At 42.0% G+C, this 21,190-nt stretch overlaps 1 protein-coding gene across 1 annotated transcript in view; it reads right to left on the bottom strand.

Annotated features, from left to right (window-relative positions):
- Positions 1–4,175: 4,175 nt before the first annotated feature.
- Positions 4,176–21,190, bottom strand: part of LOC126260488 (nucleosome assembly protein 1-like 4) — a 157,314-nt gene continuing 140,299 nt past the window's right edge. Inside the window, exon 4 of the mRNA XM_049957816.1 lies at positions 4,176–4,422. Coding sequence (XP_049813773.1) covers positions 4,176–4,422 — 247 coding nt within the window. The remainder of the gene's footprint in view (positions 4,423–21,190) is intronic.

The raw sequence follows: 21,190 nt of genomic DNA, 5'->3' as shown, positions 1-21,190 counted from the left end.
GTCCCTATTCACACAGCACGCATCGTCCATGACTTGTTTTGTGAGCACGATGATGAATTGTCACATCTGTGCTGGCCACCGCAGTCTCCAGATATTCATAGTATTGGCCCGTTGTGGTCTGCTTTGGAGAGAAGAACGCGTGATCGTTACCTACCTCCATCATCGTTACCCTGAACGTGCCACCATTTAGCAGGAAGCTTGGTATAGGATTCCTTTGAATATGATACAAGGCCTGTAGTAACACGAGGAAAGAGAAATACCGACGTCAGCGGCATTAGAGCTTTAAATGTAGTGCAATGGCGACGCGTGAAAATTTGTGCCGGACCGGACTCGAACCCGGGTTTCCCGCTTTCCACGAGCGGCTGCCTTAACAGCTTCGGCTATTTACATGGGTGGTGCCGGTGAAAAGGACACACGTCTTTTCACAGTCGCAGACCAAGGGCTGTGTAAGTTATTTTGCTTCTTTTGCTAATGATAAAAATCGTTGATTTGGAAAGGAACTTTAGAGGTAAAAAACGTGCATTTCTGTCAGTGAATTGTACTGACAGAGACGGCAGAGTTGTAAAAAGTCTGCATACTGTTGCCTGTTGTATGTCCTCTCCACTGCACGTTACATTTAAACTGTCGTTCAAAGAAGTTCTACGTGTTATAGCATGTTTATTTACATTGGATACAGAGATACGAGTTTCAATGGTTTCTACAAAAATATGTTTTTATTTTTTTAATATATAAAAAGAGCTGAACCAGAATACTGACATGTGCACAACTCCGTTATTGTATTAGGTAGCTATGTATACGTTTTTATGAGTGCCAGCATATCACGAACTATAACTGAAATATTCCTCAACCTCCTACAGCGCGAACTTTTCACAAGAAATCAAACATGCATACAAAAGGTTTAGTTCCACAGAAGATATGTAGACGATACATTTCTAATCATTGACGGAGAAAACAAAGATGATGACCAAGACATCCTCCATACATTCAACAAAATGCACAAGAATATTAAATTCACCTCTGAACAGGAAATAAATAACACCATTAACTTCCTCGTTTTGACCATCTGCACACAAGATAACAAATGTGTCTTCAAAATTTAGAGGAAACCGCCCACCACAGACATAAACATACATGTTTCCTCCTGCAACACCATCATGGACAAACTAGCTGCTTCCCGCTCAATGATCCATAGAGCTCTAAAAATCCCACTGAGTGATGAGAGCCTCCAGAATGAAATAAAAATCATAAAACAAAAAGCTGTAACTAATGGGTATGACCTCACAACAATAGGCAATTTAGTTAAAAATATAAAAAAATGGACAAAATAACCACCAAGAACCAAGAGAGCACCCTAATAACGTGCATCCCCTTCCTCGGTAAAAATCCCAAAAAGTTGTCAATATTTTCAAGCGACACAAAATAAGAATTGCATTCCAAACAAGCAATAAAATATAGCAAAGGCTTACTCGTAATTTAAAAAGCAGCCAAGATAAATTTTCATCCTCTGGTGTGTATAAAATTATATGTGCTAAATGGCCGGATCACTAGATATATCAAACAGGCCGCAACTTACACACAAAAATCAAAGAACCTATCAACGTCTTCCGATACAACACACCACACAAATCTCCAGTAGCTTCCCATATAAAAGATGCAGCACGCGCATTTGGCATTGTAGAAAGCAACCTTGAAATATTACATATACTGAACGAAGGACACAGAATTTCTCTATACGGAGAACTAAAAATCTATATACAGAGGAAAAACTCGAGGAACATCTACTCAATGCGATAGTGACACAGCCGGCCGAAGTGGCCGTGCGGTTAAAGGCGCTGCAGTCTGGAACCGCAAGACCGCTACGGTCGCAGGTTCGAATCCTGCCTCGGGCATGGATGTTTGTGATGTCCTTAGGTTAGTTAGGTTTAACTAGTTCTAAGTTCTAGGGGACTAATAACCTCAGCAGTTGAGTCCCATAGTGCTCAGAGCCATTTGAACCATTTTTGATAGTGACACAGGCTCAACAAACTTTTTCAAAAGCTTTAAGTATCCTCCTAATTTACAGTTTCAGTGCACAGCAGTTAATGTAATCACTCTCATTCATCCCCATACATACGTATGATCTGTTGTAACCTTTTTATATATAAGAAGTTAAAATAATAAAAGTGTGCACATATCTGTAATAAAGATCAGCCCATCAAGATTTTTTTAAACAAAAGAAAAACATATTTATGTACATAACGCTGACTATTTAATCATACTTTTATAACCAATGCTGCAGCACATCCCCATAGAAAATAAAAATAAAAAGGGTTTGTATAGGTATCTAACATAATAACTGAGTTGTGCAAATGTCAATATTCTGATGTAGCCTATTCATATATTTGAAAAAGAAAAACATGTTTTTGCAGAAACCATTTAATCTTGTATCACTGTATCGAACGTAAACAAATATATCTGTATCAGGTACAACTTCTCTGAAACGACAATGTAAATGTAATGTGCCGTGGAGAGGACGTACATCAACCAACAGTTTACAGACCTTTTACAACTCTGCCGTCCCTGTAAACGCGACTCGTTGTCAGAAATTCATGTTTGCAATCTCTAAAGCGCCTTTACTAACTCTACAACTTTTATCATTAGCAAAAGACACAAGATAGTCTACACTGCCCTTGGCCTGCGACCGTGAAAAGACGACTGTACTCTCCACCAACACCAGCCATGTAAATAAACAATCCTCCACCTGAACATGATAGCGTGAACCATCAAAACGCATATTGGCAAAATAAATAAGTTACAGTGAAATGAATACCCTTAGTAGCATACAGGCGTTAATATTAGTCAACGGGGACAGTTGAAAATGTTTACTCCGACTGTAACTCGAGCCCAGGATCTTCTGATTACATGGCAGACGCTCTATCCATCTTTTTATTTTTTGCTGATCGTTGGGTTTGGCCGTTGAGGAAGTCACATGACATCCGTTAAAGTTCATTTGTTGATCCTTCCACTCAGGGTTTTTTTTTTTTTTGTTACATTGTTACTGAGGCCTACCAGCTCTCTGACCGAACACGCTGAGCCACCGTGCCGCCATCCATCTGAGCCACTGAGGACACAGAGGATAGTGCGACTGCAGGGACGTATCTCTGGCACGCCTCCCGCGAGACCCACATTCGCAACTTATTGTCCCGCAGTATATTCATAGTGCCCCTGCCTATCATACTCATTACTCCCGGCTTTACCGCCGATTCCCGTCAGAGTTCGGGCACTGTTTGTACATCCGCACAGAAGAAGATGGTCAAATGGCCGATGAGCCCTATCTATATACATATGAAGATGGTATCTGTTCTTTCGGACATGTCCGAAAGAACAGATACTATCTTCATAGCCCGCGTCTTATACTGCGGGACAATAAGTTGCGAATGTGGGTCTCGCGGGAGGCGTGCCAGAGATACGTCCCTGCAGTCGCACTATCCTCTGTGTCCTCAGTGGCTCAGATGGATGGCTGCACGGTAGCTCAGCGTGTTCGGTCAGAGAGCTGGTTCGATTTACGGCGGGGTCAGGGATTTTCTCTACCTAGTGATGACTGGCTTCACGAGTGCGACATTTCCGGCAGTGAATTTTGCATCTACTGGCCCCTTCAAATCAAATGGCTCTGAGCACTATGGGACTTGACATCTGAGGTCATCAGTCCCCTAAAACGTAGAACTACTTAAACCCAACTAACCTTAGGACATGACACACATCCATGCCCGAGTCAGGATTCGGACCTGTGACCGTAGCGGTCGAGCGGTTCCAGACTGAAGTTGGCGCCTTCTTTTCCGACACAGTCCTCTTCAGAGGCTGGCCCCTTCTTTTCCAACACAGTCCTCTTCAGCGACCGTCTGTCAAGGATCACTCAACACGTTCTTTTTTTCCTGACTTAATGCACTCACAGCTACACAAAACACTGTTCTGGCCACAACTGGCACTGGCAGCATACTGAGGACATTACACAGATGTCCGAAAGAAGAAACACCAAACATATATTTTTAAGGTTTGTATTTATCCGTTTCGAGAAAATTTGAAGCTTTTTTTGGTTGTCAACGGGTTTGCTGCATCGTATTAGGCCCGGTAACATGTTGTGTTTTTGGCGTTTCCGTATTGTTGTGCACCTCCTGAGAGTAGTGACAACAGGTGCATCACTGTATCCCCGTGCTACTCGGCAGCCGCAGTAACGTGATTAGCTGCTGCTGCTGCTGCTGTTGCCTGGTGCGCCAGGAGGGGTTGCGCGCGCAGCGGGGCGCTACCGCCCAGATTATCTCCGTCCCTGTCGCGCCAAAGGCGACCCGGCGCCACCGGCAGCCGCAGGGGTTAAGGCGCCGCCGCTGTGCACTGCGACGCGGCACGCCGGGCCACGCCACGCAGCAGACGCCGACCGGCCCGCGCCTGACATTTGACTACTGATACCCCGGCGCTGACATTTCCGTACGTCTCGGGGGAGGCTACACGGTAATAATCTACGCCAAATGCCAATCTGCAGCGCCCTAACTCACATGCGGCCGCGACCCGCGTCTTGGCACGCCGCGCGTCTAGTATCACCGCCAACTCTGCTCGTGGATCCAGAACCTATATTTGTTATCTGATTCATGATGACCATGCCAAATTGTGTTAGAAAGAGAGGACTCAAAAGAGATCTGTGCCTACAAGTTTTCGCATGTTTTTCATCCAGCTGGGGCAAAAGTTGTGCTCTCGTGGACTCATCGTGATCAACACTCATAATGAAGTTCTTCTGCACTGTTAGGTCACGCCATATTTCTTCAAACAACCGACTTTTCGACCCCTCTACTAGGATCTTCTTTAGGATCTCACGGTGTCCACCGTAGATAGAGTATTGTCAAAGTCGTTTCGTTCTCTCTCATAAACGGGAATTTACCCGCGTTTGTGCTGGAGAAATGGGATTCTTAGGTAAAAATCACTGGTTAACATTGCTGGACCAGCGTCATTGGATAGTAAGAGCCGTCTTCCCGCCCTAATACCTAAGAATGATTGGCTAAAACTCACGTGATCGTCATTCTCCTCTTTTGGAAGTCCGTCTCCGATTCCAAACCGTTGTCATCGCTGATACGAAAGCACGTGAAGGCGAAGTCTTGAGCACTGCTTCGTTCCGGGCTGTGTGGTGGTGCGAAGTGGTACCTAAATATGTATTTATGTTAGTAGGCTTTCTATACACTGTACCATACAGTGTTGTCAGATCTTCTAAACACCAACACATAATACGAACGGGAGACCGATCTCACTCTCGGCCTCCAAGATGAAGTTGATTTTGGGGTGAATACCGTTTAAGAAATAGTGGAACCAATGAAGTTCTTCTTCGCTGTTTGGTGATGTAACAGCTGACATTTTTATGGAATATTTTGGAAAACAGGCATTAAATAATGCTCCCTTGAAGCCTTCCTCTTGGCTCATTATTGACACATTTGTTACATGGTCACCCAGCGAAGAAGAGAGCGGGTAAACTACCTTTACAAGAGAAGGGGACACTGGTCTCTGACAATGGTTCAAATGGCTCTGAGCACTATGGGACTTAACTTCTGAGGTCATCAGTCCCCTAGAACTTAGAACTACTTAAACCTAACTAACCTAAGGACATCACACACATTCATGCCCGAGGCAGGATTCGAACCTGCGGCCGTAGCGGTCGCGCGGTTCCAGACTGAAGCGCCTAGAACCGCTCGGCCACACCGGCCAGCCTCTGACAACGCTGAATGTACAGTGGACACCACAAGTTTCCGAAGAAGATCCCAGCAGAGGCGTCGAAAGGTCAATTGTCTCAAGAAATATGACGCGGCCTAACAATCCAGAAGATTTTAACTTTGGTGACAATGCTCACCAAACCCTGCTGACTTACATAACTCTCACAGTTTTATGTTTTTGATCCAAGGTGACAACCAGTCCACGTATCACATGTAAAACGTTAATAGTGGAATCATCTCGCGTATTTGTACAGAACGAGAGGTGATCACAAAGTTCAAATCATCATCTCAAAAAATTTAACCTGAGACCAATAAACTTCATGATAGTATTAGTCCTTCCCTACATTTTCCCCTTGAATGCGACACATTTTCCAAACGATGGACAACTTGGCAGAAGCCTCGTCTGTAGAAGTCTGCATTTTGGCTGTTCAGGAAAAGTTCTGAAATGGAAATCGTATCTTCATCATGCCAGCAAGCCACGTTATGCCTTCTTCAACCACGAAAGGAATCACTGCATGTTATATCAGGGAAATATGGGTCGTGAAACAAAATTTGAATTCGAAATGAAAATATGTGACTGTGTCTCACTCAGAATGAGGCTGGGTGTTGTCGTGAACCAGAAACCTAGTCTCGGACGATCTGTCATGACGTTTCTCCGTGACAGCCTTCCATAACGTCGTCTGACGTTTCCGGTAACATGATTCTATGATAAACTGCCCATTACGTGTGTATTCTGTTAATGCCACGCCATGGAAGTACCAAAAAGGAGTCAGCATCACCTTGGTCACTGATTTTCATTTTCTAAAGGTGGTGAATGTACACGTTTTCTGTATTTGTTTTGCTCCTTTGTCTTGCGATTACAGTGGCAAACCAGCACTAATATATGGTAATTATGAGGCTACAGAAGTCATCTGTGGAGTACTACATTTCCTCTACGGCTTCGTTTCGATGCCCTTTTTGAATGGGTATCAACTGTCGAAAAATCCAGCGATCAGTAACCTTCACTATCTTCTCAATTCCGACATGATCACACAAGAACCTGCAGTTCTCAAGTGATTTCCGGTTCTTCACAAAGAGATAGTCTTCCACTTTCTTTTTGGTCACTGACGGCGCTGGTAGCAACCCCGTCGCTTAATTATTTAGAATGTAGCAGAGGTTGAAAATACCGCTTCAGTTGTAAATTTCTTTATTTTCACTCGACCGCCTTCGGACCTGAGGATGAGCTTATAACACTCCGAAACCGGTAGTATGAAAATGAAGAAATTTACAACTGAAGAGGAATTTTCAACCTCTGCTATAATGCTCAGTTGCGGATGTTCTTTCAAAAGGATTGTTTGTATTTAGAATGTACCGAACATTACCCGGGGACTTGTCCTATCTGGTAGTAATACTCATAAATAAATCTGACTTTAACGTAATCTAAAACTCAAATTAATCTTTGGGAAGAAAGCAGCTTCGATGTCACGAAAAAAAATTAATGGCTGTTCGAATATACTGATTTAATAACTGAACCCACCAAAGAGAATTATTATGCGTCACATACTATAAACACGACTAGGATCCCTATCACATCTTTTCCCAATTACTGCAAACAATTAATTAATTATAAACCTTTGATGTTACTAACTTGGATATATTAAACCATGTACGCAGACACAATTAGTTTCACATAAAGGTTATTTAATCATTTTTAACCGGAACATTGTCAGTACCTTTTAATATGCTGTTTCTTAGTTGATCAGTAGAATCGGGGAGTGCTTTTGATATCTGAATAATCTTTCATTTTTCAATCATTGTTCTAAAGAGCCGAAAAGAACAGTACGTGGAAACCTAAATTCCTGCACATATTATATCTTTGGATTAATGCTCACACGCCAGCAGAGATAAAAACCTGTCACAACTTGGACCATTATATCGTCCCCAATGGAGACAAACGTTGTTCACAACGTAAATAAATATGGGGTTACTCTATTCCACTCGCTTTCACAGATTTAAATATGCTTCCAATAGGGACAAGGTTTTTCTTGGCTTTGTATAGGTAACTCAGGATACACTTTAGCCGGTCAATGTGGCCGAGCGGTTCTAGGCTTTTCAGTCCAGAACCGCGCTGCTGCTGCTGTCGCAGGTTCGAATCCTGCCTCGGGCATGGATGTGTGTGATGTCCTTAGGTTAGTTAGGTTTAAGTAGTTCTAAGTTCTAGGGGACTGATGACCATAGATGTTAAGTCCCATACAGCTCAGAGCCATTTGAACCAAGCCAATACAGTTTTAATTTTGCAAAATTAGATTCAGGCCTACATGTTTTTGGGTCACATGATATTCTCATCGCCTCAACAGTTAAAAGAAAAGATTTTCTTTTTGTTTCATTATATTTGAAACAAATTATTTTTTTATCGTCATTGCTTTGTTTTCTATATGTGAGGTTTGATTTTCTTTCTATCCAGTGTTATTTATTTATTTATTTATTTATTTTGAACTGCCGAAAATTCTGCACAACCGCATAAAAGACCTAGAATCCCATGGGACAATTATTGTACAATGAACTAGTTTTTTCACAAGATGCATTTCAAATCTACCCCATGAACCATGGACCTTGCCGTTGGTGGGGAGGCTTAAGTGCCTCAGCGATAAAGATAGCCGTACCCTAAGTGCAACCACAACGGAGGGGTATCTGTTGAGAGGGCAGACAAACATGTGGTTCCTGAAGAAGGGCAGCAGCCTTCTCAGTGGTTGCAGAGTCAACAGTCTGGATATTTGACTGATCTGGCCTTGCAACATTAATCAAAACGGCTTTGCTGTGCTGGTACTGCGAAAGGCTGAAAGCAGGTTGGCTGGCAGCTTTTCTAGGAGCTCTTTGTGGTGTGGGGGAGTAGCCATGCGTGTGAAAAACGGTATCCCATTTGAGTCAATTGATGTTTCAAAGTACTGCACTGAAAAGGTGTTTGAATGTTGTGCAGGAGTGGTGAAATTTAGTGGTGTTAAACTTCTAACTATTGTTATTTATAGATCCCCAGACTTCAATTTCACAACATTTTTGCTAAAGCTAGAGGAGGTTCTTCGTTCACTTTATAGGAAATACAAAAAGTTAGTTATGTGATGACTTCAATATTAATTGTATAAGTGACTGTGCAAGGAAAAGGATGCTCGTAGACCTCCTTAATTCATATAATCTTATGCAAACCGTATTCTTTCCAACGAGAGTGCAACGGAACAGCAGAACAACCATAGACAACATTTTTGTTCATTCCTCATTACTAGAAGGGCATTCTGTTAGCAAAAAGATGAATGGCCTTTCAGATCATGATGGACAAGTTTTAACTCTAAAGGATTTTTGTGCTGTAACACATGTTAAATATAGTTATCTACTTTTTAGGAAAGCTGATCCAGTTGTTGTAGAGACCTTTGTAAACCTTATCAAGGTACAAGAGTGGCAAGATGTTTATAGTGCTGATACAGTAGACGATAGATGTAATGCTTTCCTCAAGACTTTTCTCGTGCTCTTTGAAAGTTGCTTTCCGTTAGAACGTTCAAAACAGGGTACTAGCACAAACAGGCAGCCTGGGTGGCTGACTAGAGGGATAAGAATATCTTGTAGAACAAAGTGGCAATTATATCAAAACGTTAGAAACAGTCAAAATCTAAATGCAGCAGCCCATTACAAACAGTATTGTAAGCTGCTTAAAAAAGTTACTAAGAAGGCAAATAGTATGTGGTATGCAGATAGAATAGCTAAGTCTCAGGATAAAATTAACGCCATATGGTCAGTCGTAAAGGAAGTGGCTGGTCTGCAGAGAGAGGTCGAGGATATAGAATCAGTACGTAGTGGGAATGTCCGTGTTATGGATAAGTCGCATATATGTACAGTATTTAATAATCACTTTCTGAATGTAGCAGGTGAACTAAATAGAAACCTAGTCCCAACAGGGAATCATATAGCGCTCTTAGAAAAAAGTGTTCCGAGACTGTTACTTGAAATGCTCCTCCATGATACAGACAAGAGGGAGAATGAGTTAATAATTAAATCACTAAAGACCAAGAACTCTCATGGATATGACGGGGTATCTAGCAGAATACTGAAGTATTGTTCTACGTATGTTAGCCCAGTTCTTAGCCATATCCGTAAATTTTCCTTTATGAGTGTTAGTTTTCCTGACCGATTAAAGTAATCGGTTGTGAAGCTACTTTATAAAGAGGGAGACAGGGATAATGTTGACAATTATAGACCTATTTCTATGCCATCGGTGTTTGCTAAAGCTATCGAGAAGGTTGTATATACAAGGTTACTGGAGCATTTAAATTCACATAATTTGCTGTCAAATGTACAGTTTGGTTTTAGAAATGGTTTAACAACTGAAAATGCTATATTCTCTTTCTCTGTGAGGTTTTGGACAGATTAAATAAAAGCTTGCGAACGCTAGGTGTTTTCTTTGATTTAACGAAGGCTTTTGACTGTGTTGACCACAAAATATTACTGCAGAAGTAGGACCATTATGGAGTACGGGGAGTAGCTTACAATTGGTTCGCCTCTTACTTTAAGAACAGAAAGCAGAAGGTAATTCTCCGCAATATTGAGAGTGGTAGTGATGTTCAGTCCCAATGGGGCACTGGTAAGTGGGGCGTTCCCCAAGGGTCGGTGCTGGGGGCACTGCTGTTTCTTATTTATATAAATGATATGCCGCCGGCCGTAGTGGCCGAGCGGTTCTAGGCGCTACAGTCTGGAATCGCGCTACCGCTACGGCCGCAGGTTAGAATCCTGCCTCGGGCGTGGATGTGTGTGATGTACTTAGGTTAGTTAGGTTTAAGTAGTTCTAAGTCCTAGGGGACTGATGACCTCAGAAGTTAAGTCCCATAGTGCTCAGAGCCATTTGAACCATTTGATATGCCTTCTAGTATTACAGGTGATTCAAAAATATTTCTGTTTGCTGAAGACACCAGCATGGTAGTGAAGGATCTTGTGTGTAATATTGAAACATTATCAAATAATTTAGTTCATGAAATAAGTTCGTGGCTTATGGAAAATAATTTGATGCTAAATCACAGTGAGACTCAGTTTTTACAGTTTCTAACTCACAATTCAACAAGAACCGATATTTTGATCAGACAAAATGGACATATTAAGCGAGACGGAACAGCTCAAGTTCCTAGGCGTTCGGATAGATAGGAAGCTGTTGTGGAAAACCCATGTTCAGTATCATGTTCAGAAACTAATTGCTGCTTTATTTACCATTAGAACAGTATCTGAAATAAGTGACAGTTCAACACGAATAGTAGCCTACTTCGCACATTTTCATACACTTATGTCATATGGTATTATTTTTTGAGGTAATTCTTCTGATACAAAAAGGGTATTTTTGGCTCAAAAACGGGCTGTTCGAGCTATATGTGGTGTAAGTTCGAGAACCTCTTGTCGACCCCTATTCAATAGTCTGGGAATTCTGACATTGCCCTCACAGTACATATTTTCTTTAATGTCGTTTGTTGTTAGCAATATTAGCTTATTCCCAAGAGTTAGCAGCTTTCTCTCAGTTAATACTAGGCAGAAACCAAATGTGCATTTGGAATGCACTTCCTTGACTCTTGTGCAGAAAGGAGTGCACTATTCTGCTGCATCCATTTTCAATAAGCTACCACAAGAACTCAAAAATCTTAGCAGTAGCCCAAACACTTTTAAGTCTAAACTGAAGAGTTTCCTCATGGGTCACTCCTTCTATTCTGTCGAGGAGCTCCTGGAAGAGTTGAAAAATTAAGCAAATTCCTGTATTACATTGTAGATTTTCTTTATTTAAACTTACGAATTGTCGCCTGAATACTTTCCTTGTACTTCATTTTATCTTTTTCCACTATCGTGTTATAATTTCATGTACTGACTCGTTCCATGACCATGGATATTCCCCGAATGCATGTAGCTTCACTGTATGGTTAAATGATAATGGCGTCTCTTGGATAAAATATTCCGGAGGTAAAATAGTCCCCCATTCGGGTCTCCGGGAGGGGACTACTCAGGAGGACGTCGTTATCGGGAGAAACAAAACTGGCGTTCTACGGATCGGAGCGTGGAATGTCAGATCCAGTAATAGGGCAGGTAGGTTAGAAAATTTAAAAAGAGATACGGATAGATCGAAGTTAGATATAGTGGGAATTAGTGAAGTTCGGTGGCAAGAGGAACAAGATTTCTGGTCAGGTGAATACAACGTTATAATTACAAAATCAAATTACGGTAATGCAGGAGCAGGTTTACTAACGAATAAAACAATAGGAGCGCGGATAAGCTACTACGAATAGCCTAGTGGTTCAGGTAGTGAAGGTAGACGAAAATTTAATAGTCATGGGGGACTGGTATTCGATAGTAGGAACAGGAAGAGAAGGAAAAGTAGTAGGTGAAAATTGAATGGGGGTACGAAATAAAAGTGGAATTTTGCACACAGAATAACTTAATTGTAGCTGAAACTTCGTTTAATAATCATGAAAGAAGGTCGTATATGTGGAAGAGGCCTGGAGACACTGGAGGGTTTCAGATATATTATACAGTGGTAAGACAGAGATTAAGGAACTAGGTTTTAAATTGTAAGACATTTCCAGGGGCAGACGGGAACTCTGACCACAATCTATTGGTTATGAACTGTAGATTAAAACTGAAGAAACTGCAAAATGGTGGGAGTTTCAGGAGATGGGACATGGATAAATTGAAATAACCAGAGGTTGTAGAGAGTTTCAGAGAGAGCATTAGGGAACGATTGACAAGAACGGGGAACGAAATACAGTAGAAGAAGAATGGGTAGCTTTGAGAGACGATATAGTGAAGGCATCAGAGGATCATATACGTAAAAAAGACGAAGGCTAGTAGAAATCCTTGAGTAACAAAAGAGATACTGAATTTAACTGGTGAAAGGAGAAATTATAAAAATGCCGTAAATGAAGCAGGCAAAAAGGAATACAAACGTCTCAAAAATGAGATCCGCAAGAAGTGCTAAATGGCTAAGCCTGGACGGCTAGAGGACAAATGTGAGGATGTAGAGGCATATATCACTGAGGGTAAGGTAGATACTGCCTACAAGAAATTAAAGACACCTTTGGAGAAAAAGGAACCACTTTTATGAATATCAAGAGCTCAGATGGAAAACCAGTACTACGCAAAGAAGGGAAGGCAGAAAGGAGTATATGAAGGTCTACACAAGGGCGATGTACTTGAGGACAGTATTATGGAGATGGAACAGGACGTAGATGAAGATGAAATGGGAGAAATGATACTGCATGAAGAGTTTGACAGAGCACTGAAAGACCTAAGACGAAACAAGGCCCTGGGAGTAGACAAAATTCCATTGTAAATACTGAGAGGCTAGGGAGAGCCACCCATGACAAAATACTACCTTCTGGTGAGTAAGATTTATGAGACTGGGGAAACATTCTCAGACTTCAAGAAGAATATAATAATTCCGATTCCAAAGAAAGCAGGTGTTGACAGGTGTAAAAATTACCGAACTATCTGTTTAATGAGTCACGGCTGCAAAATACAAACACGAATTCCTTACAGAGGAATGGAAAGACTGGTAGAAGCTGAACACGGGGAAGATCAGTTTGGAATCCGTAGAAATTTTGGAAGACTTGAGGCAATACTGACCCTACAACTTCTCTTAGAAGCTAGATTAAGGATAGCAAACATACGTTTCTAGCACTTGCAATCTTAGAGAAAGCTTTTGACAATTTTGACTGGCATAATCAATTTCAAATTCTGAAGGTGGCAGGGGTCAAATACAGGGAGCGAAAGCTATTTACGATTTGTACCGAAACCAGATGTCAGTTATAACAGTCGAGGGGCATGAAAGGGAAGCAGTGGTTGGGAAGGGAGTGAGACAGGGTTGTAGCCTCTCCCCGATGTTATTCAGTCTGTATATTGACCAAGCAGTGAAGGAAACAAAAGAAAAATTCGGAGTAGGTATTAAAATGCATGGAGAAGAAATAAAAACTTTGAGGTTCGCTGATGACATTGTAATTTTGTCAGAGACAGGAAAGGACTTAGAAGAGCAGTTGAACGGCGTGGATAGTGTCTTGAAAGGAGAATATAAGATGAACATCAACAAAAGCAAAACGAGGAAAATGGAATGTAGTCGAATTAAATCAGGTGATGCTGAGGGAATTAGGTTAGGAAATGAGGCACTTAAAGTAGTAGATGAGTTTTGCTATGTGGGAAGCAAAATAACTGATGATGGTAGAAGTCGAAAGGATATAAAATGTATACTGGCAATGGCAAAGAAAGCTTTTCTGAAGAAGAGAAATTTGTCAACATCGAGAATAGATTTAAGTGTTAGGAAATCTTTTCTGAAAGTATTTGTATGGAGTGTGGCCATGTATGGAAGTGAAACATGGACGATATATAGTTTATACAAGAAGAAAATAGAAGCTTTCGAAATGAGGTGCTACACAAGAATGCTGAAGATAATGTGGGTAGATCACGTAACTAATGAGGAGGTACTGAACTGAAATGGGGAGAAGAGGAGTTTGTGGCATAACTTGACTAGAAGAAGGGATCGGTTGGTAGGACATGTTCTGAGGCATCAAGGGATCACTAATTTAGTAATGGAGGGAAACGTGGAGGGGGACCAAGAGATGAATATACTAAGCAGATTCAGAAGGTTATAACTTGCAGTAGGTACTGGGAGATGATGAAGCTTGCGCAGGATAGAGTAGCATGGAGAGCTGCGTCAAACGATTCTCTGGACTGAAGACCACCACCACAACAACAACAACAACAACTTCAAATTACTTCATATTTTAATTATGATATTTCAGTGTACAACCAAGTTATAACCTTCTGTTGAAAGGCTTTTTTGTTATTATAGTTTGCAATTCAAACATATTTACATATTCCTTACAACATAGTTTGTATGTTCATGTGTTACAGTTTTTATTGGTTTAGTGTATTCTAGGATATGGTTCTTTCATTAAGCAGATCACAGAATTTTATTGTTTTATTAGAGGATTTTGGTTGCCTTAGACTTTATACAGGTAGGTTGCTCTCTGTTTCTTTTTCGGTAAATAAGCAGACTTGACGTAATCTCCATTGACAGATAGCCGAGGTTGTCGGATGGAGCAGCCGGTTGTCACGCCAACCCAGAGTGAAACTGGTTCGTCCAACGGGTTTCAGTAAAGAAGACGGTACTGCTTGGCTCACCATCCTTCACCGGCTGGACGTGAACATGAAACAAACGTATGGAAATTACGGACTTCCTGAGGAAGAAACATAAAAACGATTGGTGATTAACAGGAGATAGAGGTATTTCCCCGGGCCACAATTCATAATGATTTAGAAAGTTTTGTCTATTATGGATGGGGATCACTGCGACTGTGATGAGTAAAGGTTCCTTGAAATTAGTGCAACCAGTAACCTTTTGTTTCGTTCTTCAAGTTTTATTAACCCATTACCGGTTTCGAACACCCTAGCTATTCGTAATCGGGCGGTACCTATTTATTGATTATCCGCAGCAGTGTAGGAGTTGTATAGAGTAATTAGTATCCATTGGTTAGTTGTTGGAGCACATTGAATGTTTCCCAGTGACGTTAATTTTAATCCACTTCACACACTTAGCCACCGGTAACGCGTTCCACGTGCCTTACAAAATGTAAATAAAAAAGTTATTTACCTTTTGTAAAACATGTGGAACATGTTATCTGTGGCTAAGCATGTGAAGTGTATTAAAATTAACGTCACTGGGAAATCTTCAGTATGTTTTCCAGAATACTGTGTGCACCAACAAGCGACCAACGGGTACTAATGAATCTACACGACTCCCACAATGCTGTAGACAATCAATTAATATGTACCATCTGATGATGAATCGCTAAGCGGTTTGAAATTGGTAATGGGGTAATTAAAATTTAGAAACAAAACAGAAGGTGACTGGTTGCAGTAACTTCAAGAAACCTTCATAATTATTCTAACTTAATGCATGAAATCGTGCAACTTACAGGGTAACGGCTTATAAGGAATCTTTTCTAAAGATTTTACTTTAATTTTTGCTTCTTGTAGTACCAGTTTCTCTCTTTTGCTACGGTCCTTACACAATTGTCTGTTTTGTAGGGACTCAGCACTTAAATTATCTATGAACACTTTTGAACGTCACTGTAGTCTTTGCATTGGCTGATACGTACACATCTTCCTTAGTTTATCGCCTTATCTTCTCCTAAATTTTGGCCGGCTGTTGTGGCCGTGGGGTTCTAGGCGCTTCAGTCGAGAACCGCGTGACTGCTACGGTCGCAGGTTCGAATCCTGCCTCGGTCATGGATGTGTGTGCTGTCCTTAGGTTAGTTAGGTTTAAGTAGTTCTAAGTTCTAGGGGACTGATGACCTCAGATGTTAAGTCCCATAGTGCTCAGAGCCATTTGAACCATTTTTTATCCTAAATTTCACTCTTACCAGTGACTGCACAACCTAACGCTGATATGTTCATATTGACGTTCAGTTTACTTATAATGGTTTCAACGTCGTCCGTGTAGACACCAGAGCACCACCTGTGTCTAACCTTTAATAGGGAAGGCTCACAGCCCGAAGGCTCATTGTGGTGGAGTTGTGTGAACCAAGCAGCCAACCACGCCACGAAGACGCACTCGTGCTTTCTACAGCCAACTTAGGGAGTGTGTAAGAGGTGAAAGTGTGGCCTTCCAAGTGGTAGGATGCTCCTTTACGAGAACTCCCACACAATTTGGACGTGCAGCGTCGATTATGCAATGATGCTTGTACCAGTGGTCACGTGAACATTCACACACGCACAGACGAGGTTCTGGACATCTACGCAGCTCAGACCACTGCCAGGATCGTCGTATTGTAAGGGAAAAAGTGGGAGTTCGTACTGCTACCACAGCAAAGATAAGACGGCTTGTGAGCCCAGACGTGTCAACACAAACCGTAGCGAATCGGTTGTTAGCAGTGGGAGTACGTGCACACACACCTCTAACCCGTCTTCCCTTCACGACACAGCATCGACGTTCACGGCTCTACTGGTGCCGTAAGAGGTCACTTGTAAGGTGGCATGGCGCGCCATGGTCTTCACGATGAAAGTAGATTCTGCCTGCACCCATGTGATGGTCGTTTGGACGTACGACGCAGACCTGCTGACCGTTGTCGCATGTAGTGCATTCGTCCAGGACACAATGGCCACACTTCAGGACCTATCGTCTGTAGTGAGATAAGCTGCAACCCTGCTATACCTTTGGTGTTTCTGGAAGGGACGCTAACTAGTGCTCAATACGTGCAGAATGTTATTAGACCCGTTTCTTTGCCGTTCTTACAACAGAGAGGAGATATATCGCCCCAGCAGCATAATGGTCTCCCACATAATGTCCGTAGAAGTCAACGTGCCCTGCGAGACGTGCAACAATTTCCCTTGCCAGAACAGTCTATACAGTTTTCTTCAACGAAGCACGTGTGGGATATGACGGGACGAGATGTAACTCGTGCGACTCGTCAGCCAACAAGTTTTACGGAACTACGTGAACAGGTCAAGCAGCCTTGGCATAACGTATCCCAGGACAGTATTCGCCATCTGGACGCCAGTCAGCGCACACATTGTCGCCCTTAGAGGAAACACCATGTACTAGTATGGGTGTTTCAGCTTCGATCGATACCTAGTACCTCAGAACCGCTGGCGCTGTTGATCTGTAAATGTAATCATTTCTTGTACTCTATATACACTTTTGCAACAATAAATCGTGGTTCAATTGGAAGCCTTAAAAGAGTGTACCAAGTCTTTTTCCAGCAGTATACACATTTGGAGGCGGGGGAAGGGGGATGCTACCGATTCATAAGTCTTCCGACTGGTTTGATGTTGCCAGCCGTGATTCCTGTTTTCGCCAACCTCTTTATCTCGGGGTAGTAATGGTACCCTATGTTCTCAATGATATGCTGGATGTATTACAATCTCTATATTCCCCGACAGTTCGTTACCCACTACAGCTCCATATGGTACCATGAAGGCTATCCCCTGATGTGTCCTGTCATCCTGTCTCTTCTTTCATGCCAATGTCTCCCAAATGTTCCTTTCTTCCCCGATTCTGCGGAGAACCTCCTCATTCCTTACCCTATCAGTCCACCAACTTTTCACCATTCTTCTGTAGTACCACTTCTCAAACACTTCATTTTCTATTCCTGTTTTCCCACTGTCCATGATTCACTATCATACAGCGCTGTTTCAAATGTACCTTCTCAGAAATTTCTTCCTCAAATAAAGGCGTACGTTTGATACCTGTAGAATTTTATCAATTAGGAATGCCCTCTTTGCTTGCGCTCGACTGCATTTTATGTCCTTCCTAGCTCCGTCCGTCATGGATAATTTTGCTTCCAAGGAAGCAGAATTCCTTAACTTCGTCTACTTCGCGATAACCACATTCGCAATTAAACCTCTCGTTACTCTCATTTCTACTTCTTCTCATCACTGTGGTCTTTTTCCGTTTTACACGTAATCCACATTCTTTTCTCATTATACCGTTAATTTCATTCCACAGATCCTGCATTTCTTCTTCAATTACACTGAGGATAGCAATGCCATCAGCGAACCTTACTATTGATATTCTTCCACCATGAATTTTAATACCACCCTTGAAGTTTTCTTTTATTTCCTTCATTGCCTCTTCGATTATACATTACACAGTAGGGGCGAAAAACTGCAGCAAAGTCTTACACGCTCTTTAATGAAAATACTTCGTTCTTGATCACCCTGTTTATTATTTTTTCTTTTTTCCTGTACTGTTGTATATTACCCGTCTTTCTCTTTACGTTACTCCTGTTGTTCTCAGAATTTAGAATATCTTGCAACGTTTTACACTGTCAAACCCTTTTTCTAGATCAACAAATTCTATGACCGTGTCTTGATTTTTCATCAGTCTTGCTTCCATAATGAATAGCAACGTCAGACCTCTCTCTGGTGCCTTTACCTGTCCTACAGCAAAAGTGATCGTCATCTAACAGAGTCTCAATTTTCTTTTCCATTTTTGAATATATTGTTCATGTCAATAGTTTGGTTTCATGAGCTGTTAAAGTGCTTGTGCGGTAGTTTTCGCACTTGCTATCTTCGAAACTGCGTGGATGATGTATTTCCCAAATTCTGATGATACATCTCCTATCTCATCGATTCCACACGCCAACGAGAATAGTCGTTTGGTTGCTATTTGCCCCAAAGATTTTAGGAATTCCGATGGAATGTTGCCTATCCATTCTGCGTTATTCGATCGCCAGTCTCCCAGAGCTCCTTGAAATTTCTCAAGTATTGGATCCCCTACGTTCTCCATATCGATTACAATAACGTCTTGAATCACGTTGTCAAATGTCTCCCCACTCACAGCGACCATCGGTGTACTCTTTCCACCCACCAATTCTCTCCTTTCCGTTTAACAAGGGAATCTATATCTACATCTACATTTATACTCCGCAAGTCGCCCAGCGGTGTGTGGCGGAGGGCATTTTACGTGCCACTGTCATTACCTCCCTTTCCTTTTCCAGTCGCGTATGGTTCGCGGGAAGAACGACTGACGGAAAGCCTCCGTGCGCGTTCGAATATCTCTAATTTTACATTCGTGATCTCCTCGGGAGGTATGAGTAGGGGGAAGCAATATATTCGACACCTCATCCAGAAACGCACCCTCTCGAAACCTCGACAGCAAGCTACACCGCGATGCAGAGGGCCTCTCTTGCAGAGTCTGCCACTTGAGTTTGCTAAACATCTCCGTAACGCTATCACGCTTTCGAAATAACCCTGTGACGAAAAGCGCCGCTCTTCTTTTGATCTTCTGTATCCCTTCTGTCAACCCGACCTGGTACGGATCCCACACTGATGAGCAATACTCAAGTATAGGTCGAACGAATGTTTTGTAAGCCACCTCCTTTCTTGATGGACTACATTTTCTAAGGACTCTCCCAATGAATCTCAACCTGGCACCCGCCTTACCAACAATTAATTTTATATGATCATTCCACTTCAAGTCGTTCCGTACGCATACTCCCAGATATTTTACAGAAGTAACTGCTACCAGTGTTTGTTCCGCTATCATATAATCATACAATAAAGGATCCTTCTTTCTATGTGTTCGCAATACATTACATTTATCTATGTTAAGGGTCAGTGGCCACTCCCTGCACCAAGTGCCTATCCGCTGCAGATCTTCCTGCATTTCGCTACAATTCTCTATTGCTGCAACTTCTCTGTATACTACAGCATCACCCACGAAAAGCCGCATAGAACTTCCGACACTATCTACTAGGTCATTTATATATATTGTGAAAAAGCAATGGTCCCATAACACTCCCCTGTGGCACGCCAGAGGTTACTTTAACGTGTGTAGACGTCTCTCCATTGAGAACAACATGCTGTGTTCTGTTTGCTAAAAACTCTTCAATCCATCCACACAGCTGGTATGATATTCCGTAAGCTCTTACTTTGTTTATCAGGCGACAGTGCGGAACTGTATCGAACGCCTTTCGGAAGTCAAGGAAAATGGCATCTACCTGGGAGCCTGTATCTAATATTTTCTGGGTCTCATGAACAAACAAAGCGAGTTGGGTCTTACACGATCGCTGTTTCCGGAATCCATGTTGATTCCTACAGAGTAGATTCTGGGTTTCTAGAAATGATATGACACTCGAGCAAAAAACATGTTCTAATATTCTACAACAGGTGGATGTCAGAGATATAGGCCTATAGTTTTGCGCATCTGCTCGACGACGCTTCTTGAAAATTGGGACTACCTGTGCTCTTATCCAATCATTTGGAACCTTCCGTTCCTCTAGAGACTTGCGGTACATGGCTGTTAGAAGGGGTACAAGCTCTTTCGCGTACTCTGTGTAGAATCGAATTGGTATCCCGTCAGCTCCAGTGGACTTTCCTCTGTTGAGTGATTCCAGTTGCTTTTCTATTCCTTGGACACTTATTTCGATGTCAGCCATTTTTTCGTTAGGGCGAGGATTTAGAGAAGGAACTGCAGTGCGGTCTTCCTCTGTGAAACAGCTTTGCAAAAAGGTGTTTAGTATTTCAGCTTTACGCGTGTCATCCTCTGTTTCAATGCCATTACCATTCCAGAGTGTCTGGATACGCTGTTTCGATCCATTTACTGATTTAACGTAAGACCAGAACTTCCTACGATTTTCTGTCATGTCGGTACATAGAATTTTACTTTCGAATTCACTGAAAGCTTCACGCTAACTTTGACATCGTTTAGCTTCTATTTGTCTGAGAGGTTTTGGCTGCGTTTAAATTTGCAGTGAAGCTCTCTTTGCTTTCGCAGTAGTTTCCTAACTTTATTGTTGAACCACGGTGGGTTTTTCTCGTCCCTCACAGCGTTACTCGGCAGGTACCTGTCTAAAACGCGTTTTACGATTGCCTTGAACTTTTTCCATAAACACTCAACATTGTCAGTGTCGGAACAGCAATTTTCGTTTTGATCTGTTAAGTAGTCTGAAATCTGCCTCCTATTACTCTTG

The sequence above is a fragment of the Schistocerca nitens genome, chromosome 5 (assembly GCF_023898315.1).
Source record: "Schistocerca nitens isolate TAMUIC-IGC-003100 chromosome 5, iqSchNite1.1, whole genome shotgun sequence".
Lineage (NCBI taxonomy): Eukaryota > Metazoa > Arthropoda > Insecta > Orthoptera > Acrididae > Schistocerca > Schistocerca nitens.
The sequence above is the reverse complement of the archived record's forward strand: the minus strand, read 5'-3'. Positions and strand labels throughout refer to the sequence as shown.